The sequence below is a fragment of the Bombina bombina genome, chromosome 5, assembly GCF_027579735.1.
Source record: "Bombina bombina isolate aBomBom1 chromosome 5, aBomBom1.pri, whole genome shotgun sequence".
Lineage (NCBI taxonomy): Eukaryota > Metazoa > Chordata > Amphibia > Anura > Bombinatoridae > Bombina > Bombina bombina.
In genome coordinates, this window is record NC_069503.1 from 562574928 (window position 1) to 562593853 (window position 18926).

Sequence of the window (18926 nt, forward strand, 5' to 3'; positions counted from 1 at the left end):
GGTTGATTACGGGGTCATCTTTCACGCACCCACACAGACGCCAGATCTATAAACACAAGTACCGCCTTACATGTACTACGACCTACATTGTGTACTTGTTACACTGCCCCTGTGGTCTGTACTATGTGGGTAAGACTTCTGATGATCTGAGAACGCGGATGGCGAATCATCGCTCCGCAATCCAGACTGCTCTCAAACGAGGAGAATCTGAACAGCCGGTAGCACGGCACTTCCTGGATTGTCAACACAGGGTTGCCGATCTGAAATATACCATAATAGATCATATCCAACCCTTAAATAGGGGAGGTGATCGCAACAAACTACTACTTCAAAGAGAATCCCGCTGGATGTTCAAGCTGGAAACTGTCACACCAAAGGGACTCAATGCATTCCTTGATTGGCAGGTGTTCCTTTAGACACACTAGTATGCCCTATTGAGAGCCACCATCTATTCTGTAAATCTCTGTAATTTCTATTATTCGTTTTTTCTCAATACTGACCATTTTGCCATATTATTCTATTGTCATTTCCCTCTCTTATTCTTTTATATTTTTCTTATCATTTTCCATTCCTTACGTTTTCCTTTAATTATCCCCTTTTGCCTTTTTGGATTTTATATATTTATATATTTCAGTTTGTCTTTGTGACTGTTAGTTCTCCCTCTAGTCTCCTGGTTGGTTTCCATGGTTACTTGGAACGCTTTGCTTTATATCAGTAGATTCATGGTTTTCCTTCTAAGGTTACTCATTTAATATTCCATATATACTATGTTCTACACTATGTGTCTTTTGGTCCTCTTTTTATCTTTTTGGTTGTCTCCGGTGATATTCTATTTCTGCTCTTATTTCGTGGATTATGTGTGGGCTCAAACTTTTTGCCTTGTGCAAACAATACAGGGAAGATGTTCGCCCTCTTTTATTAATTATTTGTTTGAACTCCCACATACCGGTGATCACATTTTTAGCTACTTTATGTGTAGGTCTCTTATGCACGATCTCTCCTACTTTGCTGTTTTCTCCCTTATTGGTTGGATACTATCACCTATTTCCGCCTTTGTTTTGCGGTAGCTATGGTGACCGTTGTTTTTTTGCGAGCTCAGAACCATTATACTTTAATTGTGCCATCGGTTTGCTTTGTACCCGTCACAATCGCTCTGATCTCTCTCAACCTGACGATCACACATATTACGTTTGTTCTGCCGCTTATTATCATTTTCTTTGTTTGTGTTCTGACAGCTCTGTATGCTATTGCCCGCTCTGATTGGCTTATGTATATTGACCAATGGATGTGTTTGCTACACTGTCACCATGGTGACGCAATCACGGCACTTTGTTTGCCGGTCTATAATTGTATTACTAGTTGATCAATCCTGCTTTGTGTCTGTCACTTACAGCTTACTTGTTTTTAGTACAATGATTTATATGTCACTGGGGTGTATATTGCTTCGCAGCACTGACACGGCCGACCGCTCCCCTTTGGGGGTGAGTCCAACGTGTAGAGCGTGACGTTGCGGTATGATGGGTATTTAGTCACGGTGGTGGTAAGTGTAACTGTTCATACTTTGCCTGTCTGAGGACGAGCTGTATAAGCTCGAAAACATTCACAAAATAAAGGTGAATATATTTAACAAGTCCTTTGGAGTGCGCTTCCTTCTACTTGCATTGGATATTACTTTTGCTGCACCCAAGGCCTGGTTGTGGAAGTTAGGAGTGCACTTTGTCTTTATACATATATATATATATATATTACGCCCGGAACGAAGAGCGGGTGAAACGCGCGTCGGCATTGATCCAGCCGACCAGAACATGTGATCTGTGCTTGTACCGGAGGATACTGAAACAACACAGTTTTAGCAAGTTATGCCAGGAAATGGACTCATACAATAATGATTAGGCACAGATGAATCAGCACTGAGACAATTAGATGGCATTCAATCTTTCAAAAGCAATGAAGGTCGGTCAGATGTAAAAGTTGCAGAGTTCATTAGAAGGGGCATGCAAGCAATAGCAATTCATATCCAAAACCAAGCAGGATGCAAGAAAGCACAGAAAGCAGCTTGTCAGTCTATGTGCGTGTGCATGTGCCTCTATCATTCATAGCATATAGCTAAAAACCTGAGAAATCTGCATTACAAGAATAAGGTCGTATTTCTTCTTACTGCTGCTTTCATTGATTGATGACCAACAGCTACTTAACTGAGCAAAAGCATACATGCATTGAGCTACCCTGTCGAGGGGGCCCACATCACCTCAGTGACTTTAGCTATATGCTATGAATGATAGAGGCACATGCACACGCACATAGACTGACAAGCTGCTTTCTGTGCTTTCTTGCATCCTGCTTGGTTTTGGATATGAATTGCTATTGCTTGCATGCCCCTTCTAATGAACTCTGCAACTTTTACATCTGACCGACCTTCATTGCTTTTGAAAGATTGAATGCCATCTAATTGTCTCAGTGCTGATTCATCTGTGCCTAATCATTTCAGCTATATTGTACATATTCAGGGGAAACAATCCCATTGACTACTTAAATCCCAACTCTGTTAACCTGCTCAGTAAGAAGCCTCTCATTGAGAGGTGCCGTTTGCAGCAGGGTGTAGTAGTCTGGGTGGTGCTCCCTTTGTATATACTATACCCATATGTACAAAATTCACATACCGATGTATGATAACTTGCTGCTACTATTGAGGATAGTTATTAACCTCTTTATACCCAAACAGATTTATCTGCCCAGCATTGACCTCATCATCTAGAGGCTCTCCTCGAGAGGCGCTGAGAGCAGTAGGGTGTAAAAGGGCTAACTAAAACCTCTGTTATATTTGTCCTAATGTTGCTATATGCAATCATTTTCAGTGTACTCACACAGACCCCTGACTGGTCAGGTTTGAATAAAAATTTGTAAACGCAGAACAATATTTACACACATTACACTTTTTGTATTCCTGTATATATTATTTTTGGTGTTAAGTCACTATACATACTGTGTGTAGGTACCGCTTTTCTCCCCTTTGAGGCCTAAGCAAACCTAGGATACATTACTATATGTGAGTTAATAAAATCCTTTATAAAAGAGTGCTGAATTCCCTGTCTTTCATCTTGAATTACAATTCAGGATTTCCTTTCTTTTTGATCTCATTACATATATATATATATGTGTGTGTGTGTGTGTATCTATATATATATATATATATATATATATATATATATATGTATGTGTGTGTGTGTGTGTGTGTGTATATATATATATATATATATATATATATATATATATGTGTGTGTGTGTGTGTGTGTGTGTGTGTGTGTGTATATATATATATATATATATATATATATATATATATGTGTGTGTGTGTGTGTGTGTGTGTGTGTGTGTGTGTGTGTGTGTGTGTGTGTGTGTGTGTGTGTGTGTGTGTGTGTGTGTGTGTGTATATATATATATATATATATATACGTGTGTGTGCGTGTATATGGCATGGATTTTAGGAACCGGGAGATGGAAAAAGATGCTTGGTTGGTCCTACTACTTCAAATTTGGGGCACTGCGCGTGCAATCTAATGTGCCACCAGATAGGAGTGGTGTGTTAAGTAGTACTATTCCTATCAGTTTAATCCCTGTTATGTGCCTTTTTTATTGGTTTGGTTTTTGAAGCCACAGTGCTGCACCAGAGGCCAGAAAAATTAGGCATGTACACATGCCTGAAAAATTAGGTATTGTTGCAGCCGCTGCTGTAGCAGCGGCCAGAAAAATTGATGTTTGTTTCCCAGGCAGAAAGTGCCCTAAAACATTGCGGCTTGTACCCTAGTTGGTGGTGGATAAGTCACGCAAGTCATCCGGCATTCAGAGATAAAATACACCAGCGTGTGGACCATTTTTAGCCCAAGGCAGCTCATCTCATCAGGCCTTTTTTAGTCGAATGTATCGCCCAATGTCAGTCCCTTCGGGATCCATCCTTCATTCATCTTAATAAAGGTGAGGTAATCTAGACTTTTTTGACCTAGGCGACTTCTCTTCTCAGTGACAATACCTCCTGCTGCACTGAAGGTCCGTTCTGACAGGACACTTGAAGCGGGGCAGGCCAGAAGTTCTATGGCAAATTGGGATAGCTCAGGCCACAGGTCAAGCCTGCACACCCAGTAGTCAAGGGGTTCATCGCTCCTCAGAGTGTCGAGATCTGCAGTTAAGGCGAGGTAGTCTGCTACCTGTCGGTCGAGTCGTTCTCTGAGAATGGACCCCAAAGGGCTGTGGCGATGCATAGGACTTAAAAAGCTCCACATGTCCTCCATTAACAACACGTCTGTAAAGCGTCCTGTCCTTGCCGGCGTGGTCGTGGGAGGAGGATGATTACTTTCACCTCTTCCCCTGTTAGATTCCCGTTGTGCTGTGACATCACCCTTATACGCTGTGTAAAGCATACTTTTTAATTTCTTTTGGAACTGCTGCATCCTTTCCGACTTGCGGTAATTCGGTAACATTTCAGGCACTTTATGCTTATATTAACAGGAGAGGCCGCTTCCAGCTTACACATCATACTCCGGTGGCAGACTCCTGGGGATGACGTCACTGACGCTTCCGGATTCAGCTTACACACACTCTTGCTTGCGGTGATCGGGTGCAATGCCCATGAAGCAACGGATTACTTGCCAACGATATCCAAGAAGAAAAAGTTCTGGCAGCACATAGTAGTGATAAAATATTTCACTTTATTGAGCAATCTTTCAAGCACACAGGTACATAATGGACTGAACGTCTGACGCGTTTCACGCCCCCTAGTGGCGCTTCATCAGAGACAACAGGTGTTCTAACCACAGCCTTCTTATACACAGGCCGTGGACAGGTACATATTTTAACCCTTCAATGTCACAATCAAACACAGTAAACATTAAAAAGGATACTTAGTAATAAAATATGCTACAGTTCACAATGTCACAAATCCCTCATATTACCCTTATCAAGGAAAGAAAATTGTTTAGATGTTTAATTTTTCTTAGGCCATTCACTCAAAATACTTGTTAGGTAAGCCTATGACTATGCCCATTAGTGTAGGTAGCCTACCATAAAAAGATAAATTAAATCATATTGTTAGAAACAAATCATATTTTGATTGAAAAACCTACAAAAAAAAAATATATATATATATATAAGAGAATATGCAAGTATGCTCACATATATATATTTTTATCCAAATGAATCATTGATAAATTTAGATACACACGAACATATATATATGCATGTTCATGTGTAAATGTACATTCACAGGTCAGAATATTACTGATTATTGGATTTAGTTTACTTTATTTTAATGTGATTTTATTATTTTATTTTATTTATTTATTTCGTCTAATTTTACATTAATGGCTCGCTTGTTATCGACTATATAAACAGCAAACAATGATAATGATTGATATCTCATACAAAATAACTAATATCCCATTCCAAATTGAGGCCATTGGGAGTTCTAGTTTTCAACTGATAGATCCAGTATAATTCTTTATTGTCTAAAATCTTATACTTATTACCCCCTCTCAAAGGGACCTTTGCTACATCTATAATTTTCACTGGTGAAATGTGTAAGATTAAAGTGCCTGGCTACTGTTGAATCCTTGCAATAATTTTTTCACATCATTGACATGTTCTCTGACCCTCACATTGACCTCTCTGGTCATTTTTCCAACATATTGGATCTTGCAAAAACTGCATTCCAATAAATAGACCGTGAACGTAGTCTTACAATTCGCATAGAAATTTATGGGATAAACATTGTTATCAACTGCAGATTTAAAAATATTTGTTACATCTATCATGGGGCAGGTTAAGCATGTTTTAACTCCACATTTAAAACACCCTACCTTTCTCAACCAGTTATCTCCTCTATTGGTTCTCACACTTGGAACCAAACTGGGAGCTAGCTGAGCCGCCAATGTCATTGGTTTCTTGGGTACGAATCTGCAACCAGGCATATAATTCTGGAGTGTTTGATCCCCACCAAGTATTGGCATATGTTTCTTTAAGATTTTAACTATATCAAAAAATTGGTTAGTATACTCTGTTGTGAATACAATAGTATCATCATTGAATTGCAGGGGATTGGTTTTATCAGCTTTATTTCTTATTTTTACTTTGCTGATTTCCAACTTAGTCTTCTCCAATTTCTTTTGATCATACCCCCTTGCTATTAACCTTTTTGTTAATTCATCTGCTTGTTGGTGGTAAATTACATCATCCTCAGTATTTCTCCTTAATCTAATGTATTGGCCCCTCAGAATCGCTCGAACCAAGTGAGGGGGATGGCAGGAGCTCGCTTGTAGGATGGTGTTACCCGCAGTACTTTTGCGAAATGTTTTAGACACAATCCATCTCTCCTCCACATTCCCCTCCAAGGTTATGTCCAAGAAGTCAATACATTTATGATTATATCCTCCCACAAATTTCAAAAATAATTCATTATTATTCAGAAAAGTGCCAAAATCTTTGAATCTAGTATCATCCAAGCGTTCATCTACGATCATAATCAGATCGTCGATGAATCTTTTGTAATACAGTATTTTTTCTGTGTGATCTTTAAATGCAAGGCTAAGAAGGATGAGAGTAAAAATCCAAAGCCCATTCTGAAAAATAAGCAAGCAAAGAAAGTGGTTTTCTCCTCAACAGAAGCTGAGTCCTCAGACCAGGAATCAGCAGATTCAGCAGAATCTTCATCTCTCTCCTTCTCTTCTCCCTCTTCTGTCTCTTCGTCTATCTCTTCCTCTATTTCCTCCCACTCTCTGCAGGTAAACAGCAATGAAGATACAGAGAATGAAGGGCCATCTACAAGGGCCAAAGATTCAAGAAAAGAGCGTAACAAAGAGCCCAAGAAAGGATCCAAAGTCCCTTTAGACGGGTCAGGACATCCAAAGGCAAAAAGAAAAAAGAAATGAGAAAACAAAGTGTGGGACAATTAGATCTAAATGTGATCAATTTATCTTCATATGCTCTCAATAAAGATTAAATAAGTTTGCTTAGCAGAGGGTTAGGATTTGCACCTACCAGGGATTTCTCCCCCTTTAACACATTAATAGATATTAATAGGTTCATACGTAAATTAACTTTAAAAAGGTTTTTCTGTTTACAACCTAATGTTAGTGCTGATAGGGAGGTGAGATCCACTGACATCAATATAACATCATACACACAAGATGTCTCTTTTCAGGATGCTTGCACACTTAGCACAATGATAGATCTGCAAACAGGTCATGATACATTATGTCAACAAGCTATACCACTGGGGCCTAAGAAATATGGCTCAGACTTCTATCCTATACAATTTAGAGGACAAGCGATTAATTTGTATCAAAAAACTGTGGAAAGAGATATATTAAATCTATCTGTAAATAAAAAAACAGTCAGGAGTAATGTTAAGAAAACTGAGAAATTGGCGATGGAATCACTCAAAAGTAATCAAGAAATTGTAATCAGGAACTCCGATAAGGGAGGGAATATTGTTTTAAACAAACAAGATTACTTTGATGAAGCCTCTCGCCAATTAAATGACACAACTACGTATACGCCGCTTAGCGGAAATCCAACATTGATCTTTAAGAGAGAATTGTTATCGTTGCTTGATGATGGTGTACATCTAGGGTTATTCAGACAGGAGGATATAGAGTTACTTGTTCCAGAGTTTCCAATAGTGCCACTATTTCACTATTTGCCCAAGGTCCATAAGAATCCTTTGCGACCACCGGGCAGGCCCATTGTGTCGGGCATTGGGTAATTGCTTGAGCCCCTCTCTGAGTGGTTGGACCAAATATTGCAGCCAATAGTGAAAAGTTAATTTAGCTATTTAAGAGATTCTGCACATTTGCTTGAATACTTGAAGGATTTTGAATGGAAGGACCAATATTCGTGGGTAGTAGTGGATATAGTATCATTGTATACTGTTATCCCACATACTTTAGGGATAATGGCTGTAAGATACTTTCTTGACAAATTCTCTGCATATGAAGATAACATCAAAGTATATATATGTGCTATTTTGGAATTTGTCCTTACCCACAATTTTCTAATCTTTGATGGCAGATATTATCTGCAATGTTGTGGCACGGCAATGGGGGCAAAGTTTGCCCCTTGCTTTGCCAACTTGTATGTTGGCTTCTGGGAAATCAAGTACCTATATAATGATGCATTTAAAGATCACACAGAAAAAATACTGTATTACAAAAGATTCATCGACGATCTGATTATGATCGTAGATGAACGCTTGGATGATACTAGATTCAAAGATTTTGGCACTTTTCTGAATAATAATGAATTATTTTTGAAATTTGTGGGAGGATATAATCATAAATGTATTGACTTCTTGGACATAACCTTGGAGGGGAATGTGGAGGAGAGAAGGATTGTGTCTAAAACATTTCGCAAAAGTACTGCGGGTAACACCATCCTACATGCGAGCTCCTGCCATCCCCCTCACTTGGTTCGAGCGATTCCGAGGGGCCAATACATTAGATTAAGGAGAAATACTGAGGATGATGTAATTTACCACCAACAAGCAGATGAATTAACAAAAAGGTTAATAGCAAGGGGGTATGATCAAAAGAAATTGGAGAAGACTAAGTTGGAAATCAGCAAATTAAAAATAAGAAATAAAGCTGATAAAACCAATCCCCTGCAATTCAATGATGATACTATTGTATTCACAACAGAGTATACTAACCAATTTTTTGATATAGTTAAAATCTTAAAGAAGCATATGTCAATACTTGGTGGGGATCAAACACTCCAGAATTATATGCCTGGTTGCAGATTCGTACCCAAGAAACCGATGACATTGGCGGCTCAGCTAGCTCCCAGTTTGGTTCCAAGTGTGAGAACCAATAGAGGAGATAACTGGTTGAGAAAGGTTTTAAATGTGGAGCTAAAACATGCTTAACCTGCCCCATGATAGATGTAACAAATATTTTTAAATCTACAGTTGATAACAATGTTTATCCCATAAATTTCTATGCGAATTGTAAGACTACGTTCGCGGTCTATTTATTGGAATGCAGTTTTTGCAAGATCCAATATGTTGGAAAAACGACCAGAGAGGTCAATGTGAGGGTCAGGGAACATGTCAATGATGTGAAAAATTATTGCAAAGGATTCAACAGTAGCCAGGCACTTTAATCTTACACATTTCACCCATGAAGGTAAATTCAGAGTGAAAATTATAGATGTAGCAAAGGTCCCTTTGAGAGGGGGTAATAAGTATAAGATTTTAGACAAGAAAGAATTATACTGGATCTATCAGTTGAAAACTAGAACTCCCAATGACCTCAATTTGGAATGGGATATTAGTTATTTTGTATGAGATATCAATCATTATCATTGTTTGCTGTTTATATAGTCGATAACAAGCGAGCCATTAATGTAAAATTAGACGAAATAAATAAAATAAAATAATAAAATCACATTAAAATAAAGTAAACTAAATCCAATAATCAGTAATATTCTGACCTGTGAATGTACATTTACACATGAACATGCATATATATATGTTCGTGTGTATCTAAATTTATCAATGATTCATTTGGATAAAAATATATATATGTGAGCATACTTGCATATTCTCTTATATATATATATATTTTGTAGGTTTTTCAATCAAAATATGATTTAATTGTTTCTAACAATATGATTTAATTTATCTTTTTATGGTAGGCTACCTACACTAATGGGCATAGTCATAGGCTTACCTAACAAGTATTTTGAGTGAATGGCCTAAGAAAAATTAAACATCTAAACAATTTTCTTTCCTTGATAAGGGTAATATGAGGGATTTGTGACATTGTGAACTGTAGCATATTTTATTACTAAGTATCCTTTTTAATGTTTACTGTGTTTGATTGTGACATTGAAGGGTTAAAATATGTACCTGTCCACGGCCTGTGTATAAGAAGGCTGTGGTTAGAACACCTGTTGTCTCTGATGAAGTGCCACTAGGGGGCGTGAAACGCGTCAGACGTTCAGTCCATTATGTACCTGTGTGCTTGAAAGATTGCTCAATAAAGTGAAATATTTTATCACTACTATGTGCTGCCAGAACTTTTTCTACTTTATGCTTATACTGGGGGTCTAGTGGCATGGACACCCAGTACAGGTCGTTCTCCTTCAGCTTTTTTATACGAGGGTCCCTCAACAGGCAAGACAGAATGAAAGACCCCATTTGCACAAGGTTGGATGCCAAGCTACTCATGTCCTGTTCCTCATCCTCAGTGATCTCACTGAAGGTGTCTTCTTCCCCCCAGCCACGTACAACACCACGGGTACCAGATAGGTGACAACGAGCACCCTGGGATGCCTGTTGTGGTTGGTCTTCCTCCTCCTCCTCAAAGCCACATTCCTCCTCTGACTCCTCTTCCTCACAATCCTCTTCCAGCGTTGCCGCTGGCCAGCAAGCAATGCTGATAAGGCTGTTTCTGGTGGTGATGGTGACCACAACTCTTCCTCTTCACGCTCATCTATGGCCTGATCCAGCACTCTTCGCAGGGCACGCTCCAGGAAGAAAACAAATGGTATGATGTCGCTGATGGTGCCTTCGGTGCGACTGACTAGGTTTGTCACCTCCTCAAAAGGACGCATGAGCCTACAGGCATTGCGCATGAGCGTCCAGTAACGTGGCAAAAAAATTCCCAGCTCCGCAGAGGCTGTCCTAGTACCCCGGTCATACAAATAGTCGTTAACGGCTTTTTATTGTTGGAGCAGGCGGTCGAACATGAGGAGTGTTGAATTCCAACGTGTCGGGCGGTCGCAAATCAAGCGCCTCACTGGCATGTTGTTTCGCCGCTGGATATCTGAAAAGTGCGCCACGGCCGTGTAGGAACGCCTGAAATGGCCACACACCTTCCTAGCCTGCTTCAGGATGTCCTGTAAGCCTGGCTACTTATGCACAAAGCATTGTACGATCAGATTACACACATGTGCCATGCACGGCACATGTGTCAACTTGCCCAAATTCAATGCTGCCACCAAATTGCTTCCGTTGTCACTAACCACTTTGCCGATCTCCAGTCAGCCACTGATCCACCTGTGCGTTCAGGGCATACAGGAGTGCTGGTCCTGTGTGACTCTCTGCTTTCAGGCAAGTCAACCCCAAGACGGCGTGACACTGCTGTATCCGGGATGTGGAATAGTACCTGGGGAGCTGTGGGGTTGCCGTTGATGTGGAGCAAGACACAGCAGCAGAAGAGGACTCAGCCGAGGAGGTTATGGAAGAGGATGGAGTAGGAGGAGTAGAGGAGGTGGCAGCAGGCCTGCCTGCAAGTCGTGGCGGTGTCCCCAATTCCTCTGCAGAGCCACGCATTCCATGCTTGGCAGCCGTCAGCAGGTTTACCCAATGCGCAGTGTAGGTGATATACCTGCCCTGACCATGCTTTGCAGACCAGGTATCAGTGGTCAGATGGACCCTTGCCCCAACACTGTGTGCCAGACATGCCATTACTTCCTTTTGCACAATCGAGTACAGGTTGGGGATTGCCTTTTGTGCAAAGAAATTTTGGCCGGATACCTTCCACTGCGGTGTCCCAATAGCTACAAATTTTTGAACGCCTCAGACTCCACCAGCTTGTATGGTAAAAGCTGGCGGGCTAAGAGTTCAGACAAGCCAGCTGTCAGATGCCGGGCAAGGGGGTGACTTTGTGACATTGGCTTCTTACGCTCAAACATGTCCTTGACAGACACCTGACTGTGGGCTGGTGATGAGCAGGAACTGCTCAAGATGAGAGACGGAGTGGTGGATGGTTGAGAGGGGGCAAGGAGGACAGCAGTGGTTGACGTGGCTGAAGATGCTGGACCAGGAGGAGGATGGCGGCTTTGAGCTTGTGTGCTGCTTGTACTCATGTGTTGATCCCATAGGCGTTTGTGATGTGCGATCATGTGCCTTCGCAAAGCAGTTGTACCTAGGTGGGTGTTGGACTTCCCACCATTCAGTTTCTTTTGGCACAGGTTGCAAATGGCATCGCTGCTGTCAGAGGCAGACACACAAAAAAAATGCCACACTGCTGAGCTCTGCGATGACGGCATTCTGGTGGTGGCAACAGCATGCGTTGATTGGCGTGATGATGCATGCTGTCTGACTGTGCCACTAGCTCCTTGGGACAACATCCCCCTGCTTCCAACTCATCTCCTCCTCCTCCTCTCTGTCTCCCCATCTGAACTTTCCCCCTGTTCTTCTTCTCTTCTAGCGGGCACCCACGTGACATCCACGGACGCATTGTCATCATCAACCGCTTCACTTGTATCTGACAACTCAACAAAGGAAGCAGCAGCGGGTACAACATCATCATCATCACACCGTACGTCCATGTCAGTAATGCTGCCTGACTGAGACATATCACTGTTATCTACATCCTCTGTCAATGATGGTTGCGCATCACTCATTTCTTCAAACTGATGTGTAAATAACTCCTCTGACAGATCAAGTGAAGTGGCTGTGGTGCTAGTGTTGGTGGTGGCTGCAGGCGGGTGAGTGGTAACTTGAGAGGTGCCCGAAGCTAAGCTGGAGGAGAATGGTGCATCAAGGTTCTGAGCGGAAGCTGTAGAAGATTGGGTGTCCTGTGTTAAAAAGTCAACTATGTCCTCAGAACTTTTCGAGTTCATGGTACGTGGCCTCTGAAAACTGGGCATTATTCTAGGGCCAAAGGGAATCACAGCACCACGACCATGACGGCACCTGTGGGGTGGCCTGCCTCTGCCTGTCATTTTTTTTTAAATGTACACTTGCACTACTATTAAACAAAATATGAGTGGTGGCACTGGGCAAGTGGGCACATTATACGCTGTTAGCCTGACACAAAAAAGCAGACTGATATTTCACAGTCAAAAAAGTTTTTGTTTTTTTTAAATGTACACTTACACTACTATTAAACAAGATATGAGTGGTGGCACTGGGCAAGTGGGTACAGTATATGCTGTGAGCCTGAGACAAAAAAGCAGACTGATATTTCACAGTCCAAAAAGTTTTTTTTTATTTTTAAATGTACCCTCACACTACTATTAAACAAGATATGAGTGGTGGCACTGGGCAAGTGGGCACAGTATACGCTGTGAGCCTGACACAAAAAAGCAGACTGATGTTTCACAGGTCAAATTTTTTTTTTTTTTAAATGTACCCTTACACTACTATTAAACAAGATATGAGTGGTGGCACTGGGCAACTGGGCACAGTATACGCTGTGAGCCTGACACAAAAAAGCAGACTGATGTTTCACAGTCCAAAAAGTTTTTTTTTTTTTAAATGTACACTTACACTACTATTAAACAAGATATGAGTGGTGGCACTGGGCAAGTGGGCACAGTATATGCTGTGAGCCTGACACAAAAAAGTAGACTGATGTTTCACAGTCCAAATTGTTTTTTTTTTAAATGTACACTTACACTACTATTAAACAAGATATGAGTGTTCTTGTGTATATTATGATTCTTTTGTGCAAAGAAATTTTGGCCGGATACCTTCCACTGCGGTGTCCCAATAGCTACAAATTTTTGAACGCCTCAGACTCCACCAGCTTGTATGGTAAAAGCTGGCGGGCTAAGAGTTCAGACAAGCCAGCTGTCAGATGCCGGGCAAGGGGGTGACTTTGTGACATTGGCTTCTTACGCTCAAACATGTCCTTGACAGACACCTGACTGGGGGCTGGTGATGAGCAGGAACTGCTCAAGATGAGAGACGGAGTGGTGGATGGTTGAGAGGGGGCAAGGAGGACAGCAGTGGTTGACGTGGCTGAAGATGCTGGACCAGGAGGAGGATGGCGGCTTTGAGCTTGTGTGCTGCTTGTACTCATGTGTTGATCCCATAGGCGTTTGTGATGTGCGATCATGTGCCTTCACAAAGCAGTTGTACCTAGGTGGGTGTTGGACTTCCCACCATTCAGTTTCTTTTGGCACAGGTTGCAAATGGCATCGCTGCTGTCAGAGGCAGACACACAAAAAAAATGCCACACTGCTGAGCTCTGCGATGACGGCATTCTGGTGGTGGCAACAGCATGCGTTGATTGGCGTGATGATGCATGCTGTCTGACTGTGCCACTAGCTCCTTGGGACAACATCCCCCTGCTTCCAACTCATCTCCTCCTCCTCCTCTCTGTCTCCCCATCTGAACTTTCCCCCTGTTCTTCTTCTCTTCTAGCGGGCACCCACGTGACATCCACGGACGCATTGTCATCATCAACCGCTTCACTTGTATCTGACAACTCAACAAAGGAAGCAGCAGCGGGTACAACATCATCATCATCACACCGTACGTCCATGTCAGTAATGCTGCCTGACTGAGACATATCACTGTTATCTACATCCTCTGTCAATGATGGTTGCGCATCACTCATTTCTTCAAACTGATGTGTAAATAACTCCTCTGACAGATCAAGTGAAGTGGCTGTGGTGCTAGTGTTGGTGGTGGCGGCAGGCGGGTGAGTGGTAACTTGAGAGGTGCCCGAAGCTAAGCTGGAGGAGAATGGTGCATCAAGGTTCTGAGCGGAAGCTGTAGAAGATTGGGTGTCCTGTGTTAAAAAGTCAACTATGTCCTCAGAACTTTTCGAGTTCATGGTACGTGGCCTCTGAAAACTGGGCATTATTCTAGGGCCAAAGGGAATCACAGCACCACGACCATGACGGCACCTGTGGGGTGGCCTGCCTCTGCCTGTCATTTTTTTTTAAATGTACACTTGCACTACTATTAAACAAAATATGAGTGGTGGCACTGGGCAAGTGGGCACAGTATACGCTGTTAGCCTGACACAAAAAAGCAGACTGATATTTCACAGTCAAAAAAGTTTTTGTTTTTTTTAAATGTACACTTACACTACTATTAAACAAGATATGAGTGGTGGCACTGGGCAAGTGGGTACAGTATATGCTGTGAGCCTGAGACAAAAAAGCAGACTGATATTTCACAGTCCAAAAAGTTTTTTTTATTTTTAAATGTACCCTCACACTACTATTAAACAAGATATGAGTGGCGGCACTGGGCAAGTGGGCACAGTGTACGCTGTGAGCCTGACACAAAAAAGTAGACTGATGTTTCACAGTCCAAAAAGTTTTTATTTTTTTAAATGTACACTTACACTACTATTAAACAACATATGAGTGGTGGCACTGGGCAAGTGGGTACAGTATACGCTGTGAGCCTGAGACAAAAAAGCAGACTGATATTTCACAGTCCAAAAAGTTTTTTTTATTTTTAAATGTACCCTTACACTACTATTAAACAAGATATGAGTGGTGGCACTGGGCAAGTGGGCACAGTATACGCTGTGAGCCTGACACAAAAAAGCAGACTGATGTTTCACAGGTCAAATTTTTTTTTTTTTTAAATGTACCCTTACACTACTATTAAACAAGATATGAGTGGTGGCACTGGGCAAGTGGGCACAGTATATGCTGTGAGCCTGACACAAAAAAGTAGACTGATGTTTCACAGTCCAAATTTTTTTTTTTTTAAATGTACACTTACACTACTATTAAACAAGATATGAGTGGTGGCACTGGGCAAGTGGGCACAGTATACGCTGTGAGCCTGACACAAAAAAAGCAGACTGATGTTTCACAGTCCAAATTTTTTTTTTTTTAATGTACACTTACACTACTATTAAACAAGGTATGAGTGGTGGCACTGGGCAAGTGGGCACAGTATATGCTGTGAGCCTGACACACATGTTGGCAGGCAGGCAACTGCAATTAGATTACACAAGCAGACTGATGTTTCACAGTTAAAACATTTTTGTAAATTTATACTACTGTTACCCCAGATATGAGTGGTGGCACTGGGCAAGTGGGCACAGTATATGCTGTGAGCCTGACACACACGCTGGCAGGCAGGCAACTGCAATTAGATTACACAAGCAGACTGATGTTTCACAGTCAAAAAAGTTTGTTTTTTTTAAATTTACACTACTGTTACACCAGATATGAGTGGTGGCACTGGGCAAGTGGGCACAGTATACGCTGTGAGCCTGACACACATGCTGGCAGGCAGGCAACTGCAATTAGATTACACAAGCAGACTGATGTTTCACAGTTAAATTTTTTTTTTTTTGGTAAATTTATACTACTGTTACACCAGATATGAGTGGTGGCACTGGGCAAGTGGGCACAGTATATGCTGTGAGCCTGACATACACGCTGGCAGGCAGGCAACTGCAATTAGATTACACAAGCAGACTGATGTTTCACAGTCAAAAAAGTTTTTTTTTTTTTTAAATTTACACTACTGTTACACCAGATATGAGTGGTGGCACTGGGCAAGTGGGCACAGTATACGCTGTGAGCCTGGCACACACGCTGGCAGGCAGGCAACTGCAATTAGATTACACAGGAAAAAAAAAAGCAGCCCTAAAAAGGGCTTTTTGGGGTGCTGTCCTTACAGCAGAGATCAGATGAGTCCTTCAGGACTGTAGTGGACACTGAATACACTAGCCTAGCTATCGATTTCCCTATTAATCAGCAGCAGCTACACTGTCCCTCCTCTCCCTAAGAATGCAGCTTCCGAATGAATCTAAAATGGATGCTGTCCAGGAGGTAGGAGGGTCTTGGAGGGAGGGTCTGCTGCTGATTGGCTGGAATGTGCCTGCTGACTGTGAGGTACAGGGTCAAAGTATTACTCAATGATGACGAATAGGGGGCGGATCGAACATTGCATATGTTCGCCCGCCGCGGCAAACGCTAACATGCTATGTTCGCCGCGAACTATTCGCCGGCGAACAATTCGCGACATCACTATACTTATATAGTGAACTGAGAGAAATTGTTTTGCAATGTGCTGCCAACACCCTTAGTAAACAAAAACAAGTTTAGTGTGACTCTTGCAATAAAGAATGTTGGCACCATTAAATAAATTGTATGTATTAGGGGCCTGTGAAAAATGAACACAATATACAAGATTTATAGAAAGTTAAAGCTTGTTACATTCCCACATAGAACAGAAGACTGCAGAAAGCACAAAGCCACATAACATTTATAGGTGGGTTAGGAAAACAAATCCCACAATTGTACCTGCTGTCTGCACTTAGCACCCCTCACGCTTATTACCCGGATCATAATATACACAAGAACACAGATCAGCTGCTGCTTGCTAGTAGCTACTAAAACAGACAGAATCTTCTCGCTCCTTGTCACATGGGAGCAAATCAATCTTAGATTTGTCACAGGATGCACCACACATAAACACACACCCTACAGACATGCACAAACACCACACACCTGGAACTCCCTCTTGACATGCTTCCTCAGATTCCAGCAGAGGTGTCATCATGGCAGGGCAGCTTCTACTTCTTGAATGTCTCACCTGATGACATGCAGAGGCCAGAGCCCACCCAGATTCCCTCCTTGAAACAGCGTCTTCAAGGAAGCACAGGGCTGTCCTGCTCCACCAACAACAACCTTTCTGCCTCTAACAATGCCCATGCATGGGAAACACACACAGCGTGGCAATGAATTTAAAAAAAAACACAACATTTGACATAAAATGGCTTTCCTGTGCATAAGTTGCCTGTCCTAATTTTATAGTCGTCCAGGACCACCGGCGAATGGGTTTTTCAACCCCTATAAATATATATATATATATATATATATATATTTGTGCAAAAAAAAATCTGATATATATATATATATATATATATATATATACATATCTCTTTAAGAATAAATAGAACATATTCTGCTATAAGCTTCTTATGTTACACTTTTAAATAACCAAGATCATGGTGTTTTTTTCAACTTTTTTTTTAAGCCTACAGGGGAACGCGATTTTGCATTTGCTACTTCTCAAAGCGCAAACTTTTTACTTTAAACTTAAAAAACACGTGCAATTCTCTAAACACCAAAAAATTACTTCTAGCGGCTTTAACACTCGAACGTAAGTGCAAACTACTGCTCCACTTGTAATCTGGCCCAGTATGAATAAACATTTCATTTTAGAGTAAATTTACCACAACCAAAGTTAACATGCATTACATTATGTACCTTAACAAATAAAGATGTAATTTTTTCTGAGGTGTTATAATAACGAGAGATGTTGTGAATCATTCCAATTGCATTCAAAAGTTTAGGAATTGAATCAATCATAGACACCTGTGGAGAAGCAAATAAGGTTAATCAAATTTATTTTTTTTAAATTAAAAATAAATAAATTAGCTTATTTTCTGTTGCAACAGTAAAGATCATGTGTCTTAAGGGGGCGCTGTAAACCATAAAATATTGTTTGAATATAAATCTGAGGTGCTATTAGACTAGACAGGCCTATTACTTTGCCTATTACAGGTCATAATACCAATCACAATATATAAAATGTACTAAAAGTTGTGAAAATTATAAAAAAAACAATAAAAATTGTTAACAAAAAGTCCAACAGATGTATGCTGTGTAAATATAAACACTACAATACAGTGGTGTAGCAGACAGTCTGGGTTCCACCCAGTTGAAAGGGTTAAAAGTAATTCCTATTAATCTGAATCAATCTGAGGTTTTAGAGAGAAAACTGCAACCCTTTTTGGTTGAATAAGTTGGTAAGGACTCATTTATTAAATATTCTATCTATTTTTTATTAAATCTACTGTCATTTAAGACTGGGGTAGAAAAACCTACAATAAAGATTCATTATTATGATAAATATTATAACTTCAGAGCCATTGTTTTTGTCATGAGTGTCACATTTGCTCTTGGAACAAAGGACTGATTACCAATGTTTGAAATTCTCTCTCTCATACAAGGTCAAAGTACATTTGATATATTTTTCTAACATGAAAATTGTGGCATCTTGCATTATACAATATTTATTGGTAAAGTATTATGTTACTCTTTATTATTCATAATATTATATTAAAGGGATACTGAACCCACATTTTTTCTTTCAGGAATCAGATAGAGCATGCAATTTTAAGCAACTTTCTAATTTACAAATTTTTCTTCGTTCT

The 18926-nt window shown here is 40.8% G+C and overlaps 1 protein-coding gene across 1 annotated transcript in view; it reads right to left on the reverse strand.

Annotated features, from left to right (window-relative positions):
* The window catches only part of DNAH5 (dynein axonemal heavy chain 5), a 1563391-nt gene that overhangs the window by 958464 nt on the left and 586001 nt on the right, over positions 1 to 18926 (reverse strand). The window contains 1 exon segment of the mRNA XM_053715797.1: positions 17977 to 18084. Within this exon segment, the coding sequence (XP_053571772.1) occupies positions 17977 to 18084 (108 nt within the window).